The sequence below is a fragment of the Haliaeetus albicilla genome, chromosome Z, assembly GCF_947461875.1.
Source record: "Haliaeetus albicilla chromosome Z, bHalAlb1.1, whole genome shotgun sequence".
NCBI classification, from domain to species: Eukaryota; Metazoa; Chordata; class Aves; order Accipitriformes; family Accipitridae; genus Haliaeetus; species Haliaeetus albicilla.
In genome coordinates, this window is record NC_091516.1 from 243,376 (window position 1) to 259,375 (window position 16,000).

Consider the following 16,000-nt stretch of genomic DNA (forward strand, 5'->3'; position numbering starts at 1 on the left):
GGAGCGGCCTGGCGGGCCGCGGACGTTGGCTCCGGCGGCGGCGGCGGCTGCCGGTTGTCGGTGTCGTGGGGCCGGCAGCTTCATTGTCACAGAATCATAGCATCATTTAGGTTGGAAAGGACCGTCAGGATCATCGAGTCCAACCGTCAACCATGCCCACTAAACCATGTTCTGGAGTACCTCGTCCACATGCTTTCTGAACACCTCCAGGGATGGTGACTCAACCACTTCCCTGGGCAGCCCATTCCAATGCCTGACAACCCTTTCAGTAAAGAAATTTTTCCTAATATGCAATCTAAACCTCCCTTGCCTCAACTTGAGGCCATTTCCTCTCATCCTATCTCCAGCCACCTGACAGAAGAGACCAGCACCCACCTCACTACAACCCCCTTTCAGGCAGTTGTAGAGAGCGATAAGGTCTCCCCTCAGCCTCCTCTTCTCCAGACTAAACAGCCCCAGCTCCCTCAGCCGCTCCTCACAAGACTTGTGCTCCAGGCCCCTCACCAGCTTGGTTGCCCTTCTCTGGACACGCTCCAGCACCTCCATGTCTTTCCTGCAGTGAGGGGCCCAAAACTGAACACAGGACTCAAGGTGCGGCCTCATCAGTGCCCCGTACAGGGGAACAATCACCTCCCTGCTCCTGCTGGCCACACCATTTCTGATACAGGCCAGGATGCCGTTGGCCTTCTTGGCCACCTGGGCACACTGCTCGCTCATATTCATATTGGCGTAATCCAGTCCTATCCCATCCTGAGTCGCAAAACTGGAATGTGCGCTAATTAAAAAGGTGGTTGTGAGGGAGCGCGTTTTATCCTTACAGAGCAGCGGTAGTTTGTGTGAGCGCCGGCCCCCCTCACACAGCAGTGCTCGAGGGGGCTTCCGAGGCTGGTCATGGCAGACTATGTGGGGCTGAAGCAACGGCGAGTGTGAGGCAGATCGGTAACAAAAAGTCACATCAGGAAAAAAAAAGAAAGAAGGGGGTGTTATCTTGAAGTACAGCCGGGTGGATAAGGACAAACTGAAAGATGCTGCAAGAGGGATAACTGATGACCTGTTTCTTCCTTTTTTTTTTTTCCCTCCCACTTCCTCAGCAAAGAGTACTAGCACAACCTCCTACGAGGATGGGAAAAGCGGGAAGTTCTCTGTTGTTGGCTTCCTCCATTACCTTACAGTTCCCTGTAATACTAAAAGAAGTAAGATCTGTGATGACGTTCTCTACAATGGTAATTGGCATACACTGTAACTAGGCACAATTTCCAGTGAAAGATACTTGACAATGATTCTGCTGACCCTATAGCCGTTCCTAAGGCAGAAGGCTGACTACATCACCTACCCTGAGGGGCAGCCCCAGTTTTGCAGGAAAACTGCCTGATCTTGCTCAATGGGTCAGAGATTTGTACTTTCTACTACTCAGGGCAGTGCTTAGATACCTTAGGACTCCAAAATGCTCAACCTTTCTCAATCAAACTTTACCCTTGCTAACTTGAAATCCCTGAATTTCAGTGACAAAGACAATTTTCATCAACACAAAGAGCCATAAAGAAGCATGGAAGTTGTGACCTGGTGCATGAGCCATCAGTGTTAACCTGGTTCAATTGCTCGGTGCATGCAAAGTGGTTTAAACACATCTATCACAGGACCTTCCACTTGCAGAACAGTGGAAGCCTGTCCTACAGACTGTGCTGGATGTCTGGCTTTTCCTTTCTTTATATATATTATATACTGGAATTGTTATATTTTATGAAGAAAGCTAGAATTTGTGAATTTTATTCAAGAACTTTTATTAAATTGAAATGCAAACACCATTGCAAAGAGATTTTACAATGACAAAAGACTGAAAAGTCCGTCAGAAAGCTACAGACTTCAGAACAATATTGATCTTACAAGTGAAATCACTAACAGATTTTATTAAAGCCAGTATTTTCAATATTAAGAACTTAAAAAATACATTTTAAAGCATTTTCCTTCAGATACACTTAGAAACAATGAAGAATTCCTGAGCAACTACTTTTATACCAGTATTCTCCAACCAATGTACATACTGCATATGAAATCTACTTCCTATAATTTCTTGAGTTTGAGAAATTTACAAAACATTTGGATCTGGTTCATAGAATAATTGTGCTTCAAGTCACTCTGTTGCTACAGTAATGACACTATAATAACTTGGATGTTCCAGATTGCATACAAATTCTGAAACTGTAATGGAAAAAATGCCTACCTTGTATTGCAAGGCTAGCAATGAAATGGTTTACGCAAATGGAAATAGGTTTGCTTTAAATATTGGATCATCTCTTTCTCTGCTGGGAAGCATACTGTTTATTCTGCATATTATTCAGAACATGCAATTTAATTTATAAATATGTTTCTTTGAGAGACCTGCTGGCACAATTAAAGGCAAGGAAGTTCCAGAAACTTTTACCTGCACTTAAAAGCATGGCAGAAATTTGCACAAATACTATTAGTTAATGACTGCTGACATGTTTTTCTGGGCAGTATTTTTTTGGACCAGTACCCTCAGTATTGCTATATTTTATACAATGACTTAAAAAAAAATATGAAACACAATATAAAGATTTCAGAAGCCCAGATAGTGCTGAGTATCTCTGAGCAACATAATGGATATATGGAACTGATGATTGTGTTAATCTAAATGATGAATGGTATTTGTAGTCAGAATAAAAAAATTACTTTCCAAGATGAAAAATAAACAACACTAGAGCAGCCTAGGAACTCTTTCTGGGTATAGCTGAGCAGCAGTTTTCTCCTTCTTTTAGAATGAAGGACACAGGGATGAGAATTAAGAGTAGTCTACAGCATTATGAATATTAAAAATTATTATTTGACATCATTATATTTCTGCATGTATTCCACATGTAGAAAGATCTGCCTCTTCCTAGACAGGTATAATTTTCTGTCCTACTGAAGGGGTATTTTCTACAAGTTACTTCTACAAAGATTTCCAGCATCCTGTAAAAAATTTACTCAGTGCCACATGTCTGTGAAACTGACCATTGCAGTCTTTATAGGAACCAAAGTGAAATCTTTCTGGTTTTACTGATGTCAAAATGAGGTGAAGTTACTCAGCAGTGCACAAAAACAGACCAAAAAGCAGCATTGTCCAAAAAAAAAAAAAAGTTAAATAAAGACAAGGTCCAAGAGAAGCAGCATCACAAAGTAGAGCAGGACATTAAACCTTCCAAAAATAAAAGAGGAAGATGTAAAAAAAGACTTCCTTACATCTAACTGCTCTATGCACCAACATCTTGAGCATAAGCGCAGATTTTAGCATATCAGCACTGCAAGAGGCCACACAACTACTTCAGGTATTTTGCTTACTTACTTTTGACAGATATAATAGTTTACCTTAAAAACTTAGCTTAAATGCGAGAGATGTATTTTAAGCCTGACTTGGTAATTTCCAAAATTTTTCACAAAGACAGGGACTTTCTGATTAAGGAAAATGTCGACAGATACGTTGCCACAGGTACAAACTAAACAATGCCCAGAAATGCCAAGAGACCATTTAGTAGTATCCACAAAGTCTTTTTTCTCTTGGAGCTTCTAGGTCATTACATTATCTTTAATAAATAAAAAACAGAAGAATGCTTAAGAATGATAGGCATATGGGTGAGACAATGTAAATGTGTAAATGCACTTCATCTGTAGATCTGTCTGAAAAGTTGAAGGTTGCTTTTAAAAACAGTGTGGTACACTTCATTTCCCTTGATTTTTTTTCCTTGGGAATATAGGAAATGCAACAGCAGATCAGATGAGGGGTCTAGCTCTTCAAGTATTCTGTTTGCCCAGGACCAGTGTCAGGTACGTGGAAGAAAATCCTGTAACTGAAGGTGAATGACGACTTCTCATGCGTAGGACTTCTTTTTCCTCTTGTATAAAATAGCTGATACACAGTAGATGATTTCAGTGTTTTGCCAACTATTTAGCATTTAATAAGGCTTTACTACTTTAGTAGACTATTTCAGTTGTGCATATTCCCACTTTTGATATAAAAGTATTTTCTTCTCTTCCTTTTTTTCTCACAAACTCATTTATCACTCCTCTCAGTTCTACTAGTTCTAATTTTTTCCTATCTGCTCTTACATTTGATTCTTTTGCTTTTCTGTTCTCCATCCCTCTCTTCTCAGCTGTAGTCAAAATGTATGTTTACCCCCTCTGATTTCTCTAATTATCTACCTATGTACCATCCTTTAGTGACTGTACTCCTCTTCCATTATGACACGTGCAGCAACTGTGTCCCTCTTCCCATCATTAAACTCTCTTTCTATCCCCATATATTATGTATTTCTGTATTCCATTTATCTTTCATCTCCTGCTTAACATACACGGGAAAGATGAAGAAATTCCCTTGTTTGAAAATGGTTTTCAAGGCAGGGCTACAAGAGGGTTAATGTAATTCAGTCCATCTTTCCACACCCACAGGAACTGGAGTCTGGATTTAGTATGAAGGTTTCAGACAGTTGAGGGCAGTGCCAGTCTCCATTTTCACTCGTTTAGGGACAGAGTTTGAAGATTTACTTCTCAGGAACTTAGCTGAAAACAGGTCTTTCTAAATAGCAAGTATTGCTAAATGCTTAGTTCCTTTGCTGAGATCCAGAATTAGAGCATCTCTGACAACTCAGCTCATTCAGTCCTAGTGAGCTGGGCACACAGGCAGTGGCAAAAAACTTTTCAGCCCAGGAAAGGGACTGGTGCTTGGCTGCCATACTTGGTCAGTATGGCTTTCTCTACAAAATGGAAAATTCTCTGGCATTTTCTCATATTAAAAACGTTTCATTTTGCTACACATTTCAAATATCCCACCCTAGTACTACCAGAGCAACACAAGTGATGATTCCATGACAAGCTGTTAGTTAACAAAAGTAATTTGAACATTACCAATAAGATTTTTTTAATCTTGATAGAATGATTCACAATTTGACACACAAAGTAAAATGCTTTCATCTGCCTTTTTAAAGGGAGCAAAAAAAATAATCTGAGGTAGCAGTTCTTTGAGAATATGATGCCTGATCTCATGACACTTTTTCATTTCATTTGTCTTTATGGCTTTGTGAAAGATGTCTAATATCTGTCAACTGGCTTAGATGACTTTGGTTTCCTTGCACAACACCTTCAAATTGTTTACAGTTAGTGAAAAATTATGAAATACATTTACAGGCTTCATGATGTGAACCCCACATATACAATACTTCAGAGATCACAAAAAAATTCCACTTCTTCATTTTGAACACCTGCTGCTACTACAATACTTAAATGACATTTAAAACAACTGTATATTTTCCAGCCATTTAAACATAGTCACATAAACAGATATACCACAGAACTCACTGCTTTAACATAAATCAATTATTATTACATATTTGTTTTACAGTTTGTTCCATAAACACATATATCCTCTTACTAGTATCATGTAAGGTCAGTTTACTGCATTTTTATTAAATAATCTTTGTAGTTACATAGTATCATCAAGACCATTCTTCAAGCCTGCATTTTATGTGACAGTGAGTTTTGGGAGCACATGTCCCACTTCAATAAATCGTATTTCTTTAAAAGTCAGGAATATTACACTGAAATACTAAAACTGTACATCAAATATGTCTTTGCTAATGAAAAAAGTCTAATTAGAAAATTTAAGATAGTGGGTTGTATTTGTCAGTACTGAAGAAAAACTGTTAATCAAATTAGTCTGAGTCCAAAGGAAAGGTATTTTATTAAAATACATATTTTTATTCTATGAATTTTATAAAATTAATTACTTCTGAGGAGCCTTTATGCTTCCTTTTAGGGCTTTTATGCTACTAAAAAGTAATTCACACTTCAAGTGACACATGCATAAATTGATATTGAAAACATTCAAACTTTTCAAATAATTATTCCAAGTAAGAAATTTGACTAATGGTGCAAGAGCTAGACGGCTAATCCCTGTTCCTGGGGTAAATTCTGTTACGTACTTCATCCCTCTGTATATCAAAGGAGGTGTTAAGAGCCTGTTATTCCCCACTGGCATGTCATAATTTTACAACAATCAACTGTGTAAAACTGCTGCAAAATCTCATCTATTTCCTAATAAACAGCTACTCCTTAAAGTGCTGCAAGGAAAAATGTTGTTGCAAACAGAAAGAATGAAGCATTTGAACATCCAAAGGCCCACACACTTAGCTGAAGGTTATTCTGATTTTACAGAACACTAGTTTCTTCTCTTCTTAATGTACTTCCAGATGTTAAAGGCCACTTTCAGAAGGTGTTGCTGCCACCTTGAGAGTAACAAGGTGTTTTGGAAAATAAAAGCAAATCTAAGGGAAAAATAATCAACGTGCACACTTGTTCAGCTTAAAGAATGAAACATATTTATGAAAATTGTGTTCAAATTGTGTTTAGCTAGCAATTCCCTCAAAAAGCTTAGCCACCTCAGAGCAACGAGCAAATGCACCTTTTCCACTCTGGCTGAATTTCCCTTTTCACAGAAAGCCATGATGACTTGGCATATTAAGACATTCATCAGCAAAGGTGGGAGAGAATCTACACCTCACAATGTGATTTAGGCTACAGCTATTTTGCAGCTTCAGTACCAATTTATGGTAAAGCATATAAACTCTTCCACTCAGTTCTCTTTCTGTGTGGATTTCTGGAGGTACACCCATAGATACCTACAGTTAGGCAGGATGAACCGTACACTTAAAATCTGCTAAAAGTTGTGTCTGTTTTCCTCAGGTCCAAAGTGACTGACATGACAGCAACAGCCTGCTGCTGCCACTTTATCCCACACTTTCTTAGGTTTACAACGTCTGTGTAGTCACCTGTGTTTTACCCTACAAAATCCACTCCATAAGGAAAATCTTTAAGCTGTGGTTTGCTAAGATTCTATAGCCTCTACGCATCACCAGATGCATCATGGAAGGCCTGTAGCAGCTTTATGCATGGCATTTGGAGTAGAAAACAACGGCTTGGCTCAGATATGACTATCTGTGTAAAGAAGGAGAACGTGTCTGATCTGGATCAGCTCTGTCAGATTCAGTCAGAAAACTGAAGTGTAAATGAAGCAGAAATACTGTCAGAAAGAGTGTATTATCAGCTTACATACATGCACACACACACAAGTTGCTGCCCTGCAAAACGTTCCAGTTTTGACTGATAAGTTGATAGTTTCTTTGCAGTACTTTTAGCATCTCTAGAAAATTTGTAAGGTATACTACAAATGCTACAGTAAAATTGTGCTGTTAACTGTAACTAAACAAAATTTTATGTTTGGCTGCTCTCTGGAGTAGCCACTTCATGTCTTCAAGCGTTAAATTTAAGTAGCTGAATTAAGAATCTAAGTTACCTCCCTACACATTCAGCAGAGCATCCAGACTGCTCTCATCAACCTCTGGAAGTGGACAATACATTGCCTGTATAGGGGACACAGGCTCTAAATTTGATGCTTAAAGTAAATGTTACAGTATACACTAACACATATGTTTACAGACACACAGATGATTAGTTAAATCCTAAAGTCCTGCCAGTGGAAGAGCTAGACAGCTCGACTGATCTGTACTTGAGCAGTTCCATGGCATGAAGGTAAAAGGTAAGAATCCGATTTCCCAAACTGGATGTGGCTTTGTGGGATCTTCAAAATCTGAAAGCCTCTTTTGTCTGGCTCTGCACCAGGTTACCTGATACTGCAGGAAGGCTGGCTCAGTGCGTAAAATCATGAAAAACTGGAGAAATATAAAGCTGTTCAGGAAGGACAAGAACAGAACAGAGCTCATCTATAGTAAATACACTTTCCTTCACACGTCCAGTACAATTTTCCTTACCTTGTGTTTCCAATTTCCCCTGAAGCTAGTGATACTAGCTGAATACTTGGCCCAGTTTTAATAAGTCATCACTTGGTCATACTTTCCTGGAGTAAATTAAACTTTTGTTTCAAGAAGGAAGGACGACAGTAAGTTCAGAGCCATTCCAGTATTATTTTGATTCTGCCTTTGGTTACATGGGGTATGAGGAATCCTCACTGTTCCCACTGCTGTTCCGGAGACACTGGTCCAGCCCAACTACATAGACTCCTTTCCTCATTCCCACTGGTATTTCAGCAGAGCTCTGACTCAGACTTTATGTCTCATATCTTTGACTTTGGAGGCTGGATTCCAAAATGAAGGTTGATAACTTCATATGAAAAATCGGACTTCAAACTTTCCTTCCAGGCTCAGAAAAAAGTGCAATGTCTGTGGATGCAGGAGAACACCATTCCATTCGTGATTGGCATCAGAGTACAAATTCAGTGGGAAAGAAGCTTGGCTCTCAAAACCTAGATTCTATTTTAATTTTATAATTACAGGTGATAAAAACCATGTGAAATAAATAATTTAAAATTCAAATAGTAATACATCTGTAATATATTAGAAATATAGTTTAAAAATTAATTCATATTCTTAATTAGTATAAAGTTTAATTTTATGCTTTGTATAGAAATGGTAGCTTTACTTGTTACCACTGTCTCGGCAGAAGGAAACAGAAAAGTCCCTAAGTAGCTAAATAGGATTGGGAAATTTAAAAATATTTTATTTTGCCTTTTTTTTGGTAATAGAAAAATAGCCTTTAAAAATAAATTGTTAAATATATGGGCTTGTATTAAAGTAGAATTATGTATTATATACAGTAAAGGAGTACATCAAATATTGTTCTACTATTTTTTTTCATGTTTTGTTTGATTGGACTAGGATAGGAATGGGATGCAAAGTCTTCTGTCACATTGAAGTGAAGAAAAAATATATGTAGAAGAATTTGTTATTTTATTGTAATCTGTTGAATCTATTCTCTTTTATATATGATTTGTCATATATAAGAGCTCATTTTTTCTTAAGGATTGAGAAAAAATATAAAGACTTAATCTAGTGTCAGAATGTATTCAGAAGAAAAAACATTGTAGATCAGAATGCTGTTGTGCAATGATTTATCTGATTGAGGAACTTCTGAGATCACTGCGCTGTACCGACTGACCTGTAACAATTTTCAACTTTGTTGAATCTGCAGTATTCCCTCAGGTTTAATCAACTAATAGATTTGCAGAGCTGAATAACTAGTTTACAATGTATTTTTCATGGCAGATAATATCCATTTCCTCATTTCCCTGTGTCAGAAATGTGTTAATATCCAAGGTTTACTTTCATGATTATTACCTCAACCCACAGTTTAGTTTATTCTCTGTATAATGCACACAGAAGGCTAGGCTTTTTTAAGGAACTATTTGCTATGTGGTTTTGCTCTACTGTACATAACTACTAAGTATGTACTGTACTAACTATTAGTTATTTAAAGGAGGGCATAAAAGAAGATGGGTCCATGTACTCTGATCCATTGTTCTCTCTTTTGCACTTGCTTGGAACTGTCAGACAGTAGCTCATATTTTTCTCAGCTTGACTTTGCTGAAGGTTCTGAGACGTTTCCATTGCAGGTTCTTGAGACACAGATGTGTGCTGAATGCGTGAATCTGGCATTAATACTAGAATATTATGGTCCACAACTGTTGAGACCTTGGTATATTCTTTGCTGGTTCCTGGAGCAGTGTATTTTTCAGTCGTTCTACTATTTTCTTTATGTTTCAGTAATACTGCTGGCTCCACATCTTGCCTGACTTTGTGAACTTCTACATAATCCATTAGTTTAGGATTCAAAAATGGTGGCTTGTCATTAGGTCTGTTTTGTTTGACCTGCACTGTGGTTTGGTCAGTTTTGGAATACAAATTCTCCATCCCTTTTTGCTTTTCCATGTCATCGTGGCAAGTTTCAGTGATAGGATATTGTGATTGATGCTTTTCTTCATTTCCCACCAAAACTCGTGCAACGTTGACATTTGTGGTACTCAGTGTTATCTTATGTACATCTACAGGATTGTGGTAGGCAAACATAGAAGGCTGATTATCAGGTAACTGAGCTGTAGGCCATGTGGACAATTTTGTACTCTCATCATTAAAAAGGACTATTTTCTGTTCTGAGGCTATACACTGAGTTTCCCAGCTCCTTTTTCCTCCTTTATTTTCTTGAACATCTCTTACATTTTGTGTTTGAAGTGTTGATGGAAGGGCGTGGGACTCCCTGCACTTCTCAGAAAGGAGAGAAGGGCTATCACAGCTCCCTCGGCCTGAGTCACTGTCTGTTTCCTTGGGTATAATTTTTGCATTTTTACTGGGATGACCGTTGTCATGGCTTGGCATGAGTTGCTGATCCTCACTGTCCTCTACCTCCAGATATTCTATCAGTAGTTCCTCACAGTCTGATGTTGGAGGGAAACCATGGCAACCAAGAGCACTCAATAATTCTTCAGATTTTCCTGTCTAAGGGCATAATAAATAAGATATTTTTTTCACTGTTAACCTTAGGGTTTATCTGACTAGAACAATTGTGAACAATCTACATATTTAATATACAAATACTTTAATAGTTGTATCGCTAGACCTAAACTGGATTTCTACTGCTGCAGAAAATAGTAGAAGAGAAGGAAATTTCTTGAGTTCCCTCAGTGGGGAGACACAATCCCAGAATTCATGTGTCTAAAATGGGGGGACTAGGAAGCTTTTGGCAGGTAGAGGTATCATGGGTTTAACAGGAAGGAAATGGAGGAGAATGATAGAGCAGCCATGTCCTGTCTCCTCAGCATGGCAAGAGACTGTGGAGAGCAACTTCCATAAGAACTACTAGGAAGATGACACAGGCATCGGCTCTTGTGGTGTCCTAAGGAACAGCTGTGGTCCCAAACCCTGTTCTCAAATGCCCTCCTCCTACTACTGCAAGGCAAGACTGTCAGTCCTAGTTTCAGCTGGGATAGAGTTAATTTTATTTCTAGCAGCTGGTATAGTGTTATGTCTTGGATTTAGTATGAGAAGAACGTTGATAACACACTGAAGTTTTCGGTTGTTGCTAAGTAGTGTTTATGCTAAGTGAAGGATTTTTCAGCTTCTCAAGCCCAGCCAGCAAGAAGGCTGGAGAGGCACAAGAAATTGGGAGGGGACACAGCCAGGGCAGCTGACCCAAACTGGCCAAAGGGATATTCCATACCATGTGACATCATGCCCAGTATATAAACTGGGGGCAGTTTGCCGAGGGGGGGGGGGGCAGATCGCTGCTCAGGAACTAACTGGGCATCAGTCAGCGAGTGGTGAGCAATTGCATTGTGCATCACTTATTTTGTATATTCCAATTCTTTTATTATTATTGTAATTTTATTATTGTTATTACTATCATTATTAGTTTCTCCCTTTCTGTTCTATTAAACCGTTCTTATCTCAACCCATGAGTTTTACGTTTTTCCTTCTGATTCTCTCCCCCATCCCACTGGGTGGGGGGAAGTGAGTGAGCGGCTGCTTGGTGCTTAGTTGCTGGCTGGGGTTAAACCACAACAGTCTCACACATACCCTCCCCAGGATCAACCTGAAAGTGTCGCTTATTTTTAACATTGATTAAATTAATTGAAGCTGGTTTATACTTTATTACTGTAATTGTGTTTGCTAGTACATAATTTGGAAAAGTAAGTAATGGTGAATTCTTCTGTTGTTATCAGGGGTACTCACCTCTAACAGATGTGTATCTATGCCTTTTATCTTCGGTCCTGGAACTGGCGGTAGGATAAAGGCTATCATTCTAAAAAACCAACGAAACATACAAGGTGTAAGTATGGGCCCTATCTCTCTATTTGTTCTCCCATTTCCTCGGACTGTGACTGAAATTTTAAACACTTTTTTCATATCTGGTACCTCCCTGTTGGACCTCTGTTTCCTGTCTACTTCTCAAGCCAGGTAATTTATAAATCCAGTTACAGTTCGTAAGTTACCCTTAGATGTATTTATAGGAAAAAGAACAGTACAAAAGTTATTCAACTGGAAAAGTAACACTGCTAATGCCCTTTTATTGTCCTTTGTCCCTTAACCTCCAGTTCTCCAATATCACTGTAACTTCATCACTGGCTAAGAAACAGCTATGTGGGGCACAGTTCAGGAGGACTAGTGGGCCTGTAAATATATACTTGACTGTCAGCTGACCAGGATTTATGATGAATGACTTCTGATGGCTTTTCCATCAACAGTTTCTATCTCTTTCTTCTACTCAGCCAGTACTTTTTGCAAGATTTGTACAAAAGTGATAAACTTTGCAACACCTTTCTCTTTCAGATTTGATTGAAATTAGCCAATGACAGATGGGTGGGCAGAAAGACAAGCTCATAATATAACCGTATTTCCTTTAGGAATTTAGGGTAAAACCAAAAGTCATGTCTTCTACATGAGCAGGGATACTCCAAATTATGTTTGCTGAATACTTACATGGCTAACCAAGATGGTCAGATCTAATAGAGACATGTCTTTACCAACTGAGAATTTAGCTTGGTATCCCTAAAGAACATAAATACCTCTCTATCAGCTGTGAATTTAAAGTGAAATACCTGTAATTTAGAGTTTATAAGAGAACACATAACCCATAGGAAATTGAATCAAATGTTAGAAGTCTATTTTTGAAAAGTTTGGTGAGATTTTCAACTCCATGTAATTGTGAAACTGGTGACTTACCTGTACCCTTTCAAAACCATTGTCCAGCTCATGATTAAACATATAAGAGATGACAAGACACCAACGACGATCCACACAACCATATCTTTCACTCTAAAGTCTAGGAAACAAACAGAATTATTTAAGAACACACATCTAGCGTATGCACAGTTGACATGCAAAAAAAGTCTCAAATGACTTTTTTTAAAAAATTGGTCTAATCTGCCATATTTGGTATTGAATCTAGAGGCCTTTATTAGCATAGATAGATCTCAACAATCATTGTAATATCTGATAATAAATATACTTCTTATTAATGGCACTGTGCAGGAAATAAACTCTCTTGAATGATACAAAAAATGTATGAAGAGGGAAATTTTGTCACAGCCAGTTATAGCAATTGTGTTCAAATTCAATTATGCCAATACTGTAGTCATTTTATTATGAAATACATATCACACAATTAATTAAATGGTGGGTTAAATTATCTAGGACTATATATTTTTAAGGATTTCTATTGTAACATGACGCTTTTTACATTGAGGTGTTTATTTCAAATTCATTCCAGATAAAGAGTAATGAAGAGCTGTTAATGTCTGGAGGCAGTCGCTCTTTGTCGTCTATCTATCAGTTTTAATGCAGTTACTGGTATTCTTTTAATTAAAAACTACCATCATGAGAACAAATGAGGCAATAAACAGAAAGAATGTGGATTAAATAAGTAAAGAAATTGATTCACCTTAACTCCAAAAAGTAATGAAGGGGAAAGCTAACTGGGTATGGTGCAGGGATGCTGAGAATTGTGTTACCTTGGCAATGATGTTCTTACCTGTCCTAAGGAAACTATGGGATGTCACTATGCATGGATGCTACAAACAGCTAACAAAAGTATTACATGAACTTCCATGTAATAAGAATTACCAAAGGGATGCCTGGCCACTCACCAGTAGGGATCTGAATATACTCTTCTGAGCTCCATTCACTCCATGATCCATGGTGGTCAGGTTTGCAGTGAATCTGTACAATATACTTCTTTCCAGGATTTAAACTAAACATTTTATATTGTGTTTGCTGTCCCACAAAAATAGTCTGGAAATTAAATAAAAACCATAAAATGCATATAAAATTAAGACATTTTTCTATGAAAATCACAGCTAGGTTTCAGTCTTGAATAACCAAGTTGGGAATATAGAACGAATTTGGATAGCTTTCTAATAATTGTTATGCGGGCATGGAAAAATGGTACAGTTAGTTTATTTCTATAGTTCAGCTTTCTAGCATAATTCAGTGGGAATGAGATCTGGCTCTAGTATATTGTTCAAATTACTACAAAAACATATCATGAGCGTATAGCAAATAGGGGTGAACTGTGGTAACGGTGGGAACTGCAATGGTGAGAGGAGAAGGAGGCAAAAAACAGAGATGAGGGAAGAAAATGCTGAGAGAAAAGGAGTGTGGAGTTGGTGGAACTGCACAGGGTAGTAAAAAGTGGATCTTGCAAGGGTCAGGGAGCTGGGAAGTGCAGTGGCAGGGGGAAGGAAGGAGGAGATACAGAGATGGCTGGGAAGTATTGCAGCAGATAAGAAGGGGATGCAGCCTAATACCAATAGCTAGAGTCTTTAATTTGCTGCCCAATTGTTTGAATTGCAGATCCTGGTTATGGACAATTATTATTATGTGGCCATGACAACTATCACCTAATGACTATTTGTACTAATTTACATAATGTCACTGAGCTTTCTGTTACCAAAGAAGTGCTTGTGGTTAAGAACAAATTATCACAAAAGAAACCTGACTAAATGAGAACAAACAACTTTAACTGTAAAGCCAATATGATTAATATATAATGGCCACACTTAAAAATAAGTTCTTTATCACCTGCTATCACACAACAGCATCTGAGATACCAGTATTCTCAGTAGGAAATCATAGATCACACAAGCACTTTTGAAAAACAATGAACTATTCAGTGTGCCTGCTTCATTACATTCAGGCATGCGACCTAGCTGACAAAATCTAATTGATCAGGAAACACCATCTAGCAAAAACTTGCAACATCCTTACCTCCCATTCCTCTCCTTCTTCAGGCTTCAGCCGCAACTCATATTCAAGGGTAAGCCATCCAGATCTGACATCAGCCAGCGGGGGTGGAAACCATGTCAAGACCAGATATGGTTTTCTATTTATTGACTTTTTTAATTCCAGAGTTACATTCACAGGGGGATCTGGCTGTACTGTTAAAATAAAAGAATTGACAGTAAGAGTCTAAAGGATTTTTTCCTTGCATCTTAGGAAGAAATATAAAAAGGTGTGAGTCACAAGTTGCCACCTCCATTGTGTGTAGTAATTCAGAACTGGTGCTGGAATACAGGTATCAAGAGCTTCCTGATAAAGTAAGCATGGATTTATGAATTTGAAGAAAAAACTGAAGAACAGTAAATATGTTAAGTTCACATTGAGATTTGCCTTAATAATTTATCCCCGGAAATAATTTTTTCTTACATTACCATTTATTATTGCTTTTCGCCACAACTGTGTTTCAAAATTAACATCTTTAATGCTGTGTTATGAAAGTTGTGTTTTACCATAATCTTATCAAAGTTGGCTTATATGGTTAGGAGTTCTGAAAACACAGATGTAGTTGATGAAACTTGCCCACCTGCCCCCCCCCCATCTCTTACCTTGAGAAAACACAACAGCATAATCTCTACATGCATTCGTAAGGATATTTAAAAATAAAACAAACCAGTAATATTAAAAACCTGTCTATATCTCAAAAATAAACAAAAATGGAACACAGGTTTCTGCTACAGTCAGGCTTGCAGATTCCTCAGTTCAGAGGGAGAGCTTCTGCATATCGTGCATGTATTTTACCACTGCCTGATGCAAAGCTTCATCAAGTCAGTAGTCAGGGCATGGAGGTAAAATGTAAAGCCTGTTCTCCAGCAGCCCTTTTCCAGCTGCAAGACTCCTGGCAGCCAGATCCTTGATAATAAAATGGTTATTGGTGGTAACGTTCCGTTCCCTCAGAAAAAAACCTAAATCCTTGTCCACAGTCACTCTGTGGAAAAAGTCTGAGAAAAGAGATTATTAGTACACTGCTATAAAAAAACCTAATTCAGCTTCTCTTGGGTCTGGAAACTACTTTTAGGTAATCAAATTTAAGTATTATTAGTTACAAGATCAATTTGATTTCAGTTGCTGGTAGAGTGGAAAAAGATTTTAGCTGGATGGTGTGTCTTAGGGCTTGACTGAAAGAAATATGGAAAACCAATAAATGGTCTGAATGCAATTTTAAAGCTTTTAGCATTTTTAGGTTTCCTTTGAAAAAGAAAATGGTAAAGGGATGAATATTGATTTATTATTACACCAGATAAGATCTTATTTGTTCTTGAAAGTTTTTAACTTGGATATAATACTTTATATGAGAAGAGCTGGAATTAGAATTTTTGTGTCAAAACCCA

General features: G+C 38.0%; 1 protein-coding gene across 12 annotated transcripts in view; it reads right to left on the reverse strand.

Moving 5' to 3' along the window:
• Window positions 1–5,352: 5,352 nt before the first annotated feature.
• PRLR (prolactin receptor) overlaps window positions 5,353–16,000 on the reverse strand; it is a 157,928-nt gene continuing 147,280 nt past the window's right edge. For all 12 annotated transcript variants that reach the window (XM_069776456.1, XM_069776457.1, XM_069776452.1 and 9 more), the window contains 5 exons: window positions 14,601–14,770; window positions 13,481–13,625; window positions 12,558–12,657; window positions 11,568–11,637; window positions 5,353–10,334 (listed from right to left, as the gene is read on the reverse strand). In XM_069776456.1, the coding sequence (XP_069632557.1) occupies window positions 9,309–10,334; window positions 11,568–11,637; window positions 12,558–12,657; window positions 13,481–13,625; window positions 14,601–14,770 (1,511 nt within the window). In that variant the 3' untranslated portion in view covers window positions 5,353–9,308. The remainder of the gene's footprint in view (window positions 10,335–11,567; window positions 11,638–12,557; window positions 12,658–13,480; window positions 13,626–14,600; window positions 14,771–16,000) is intronic.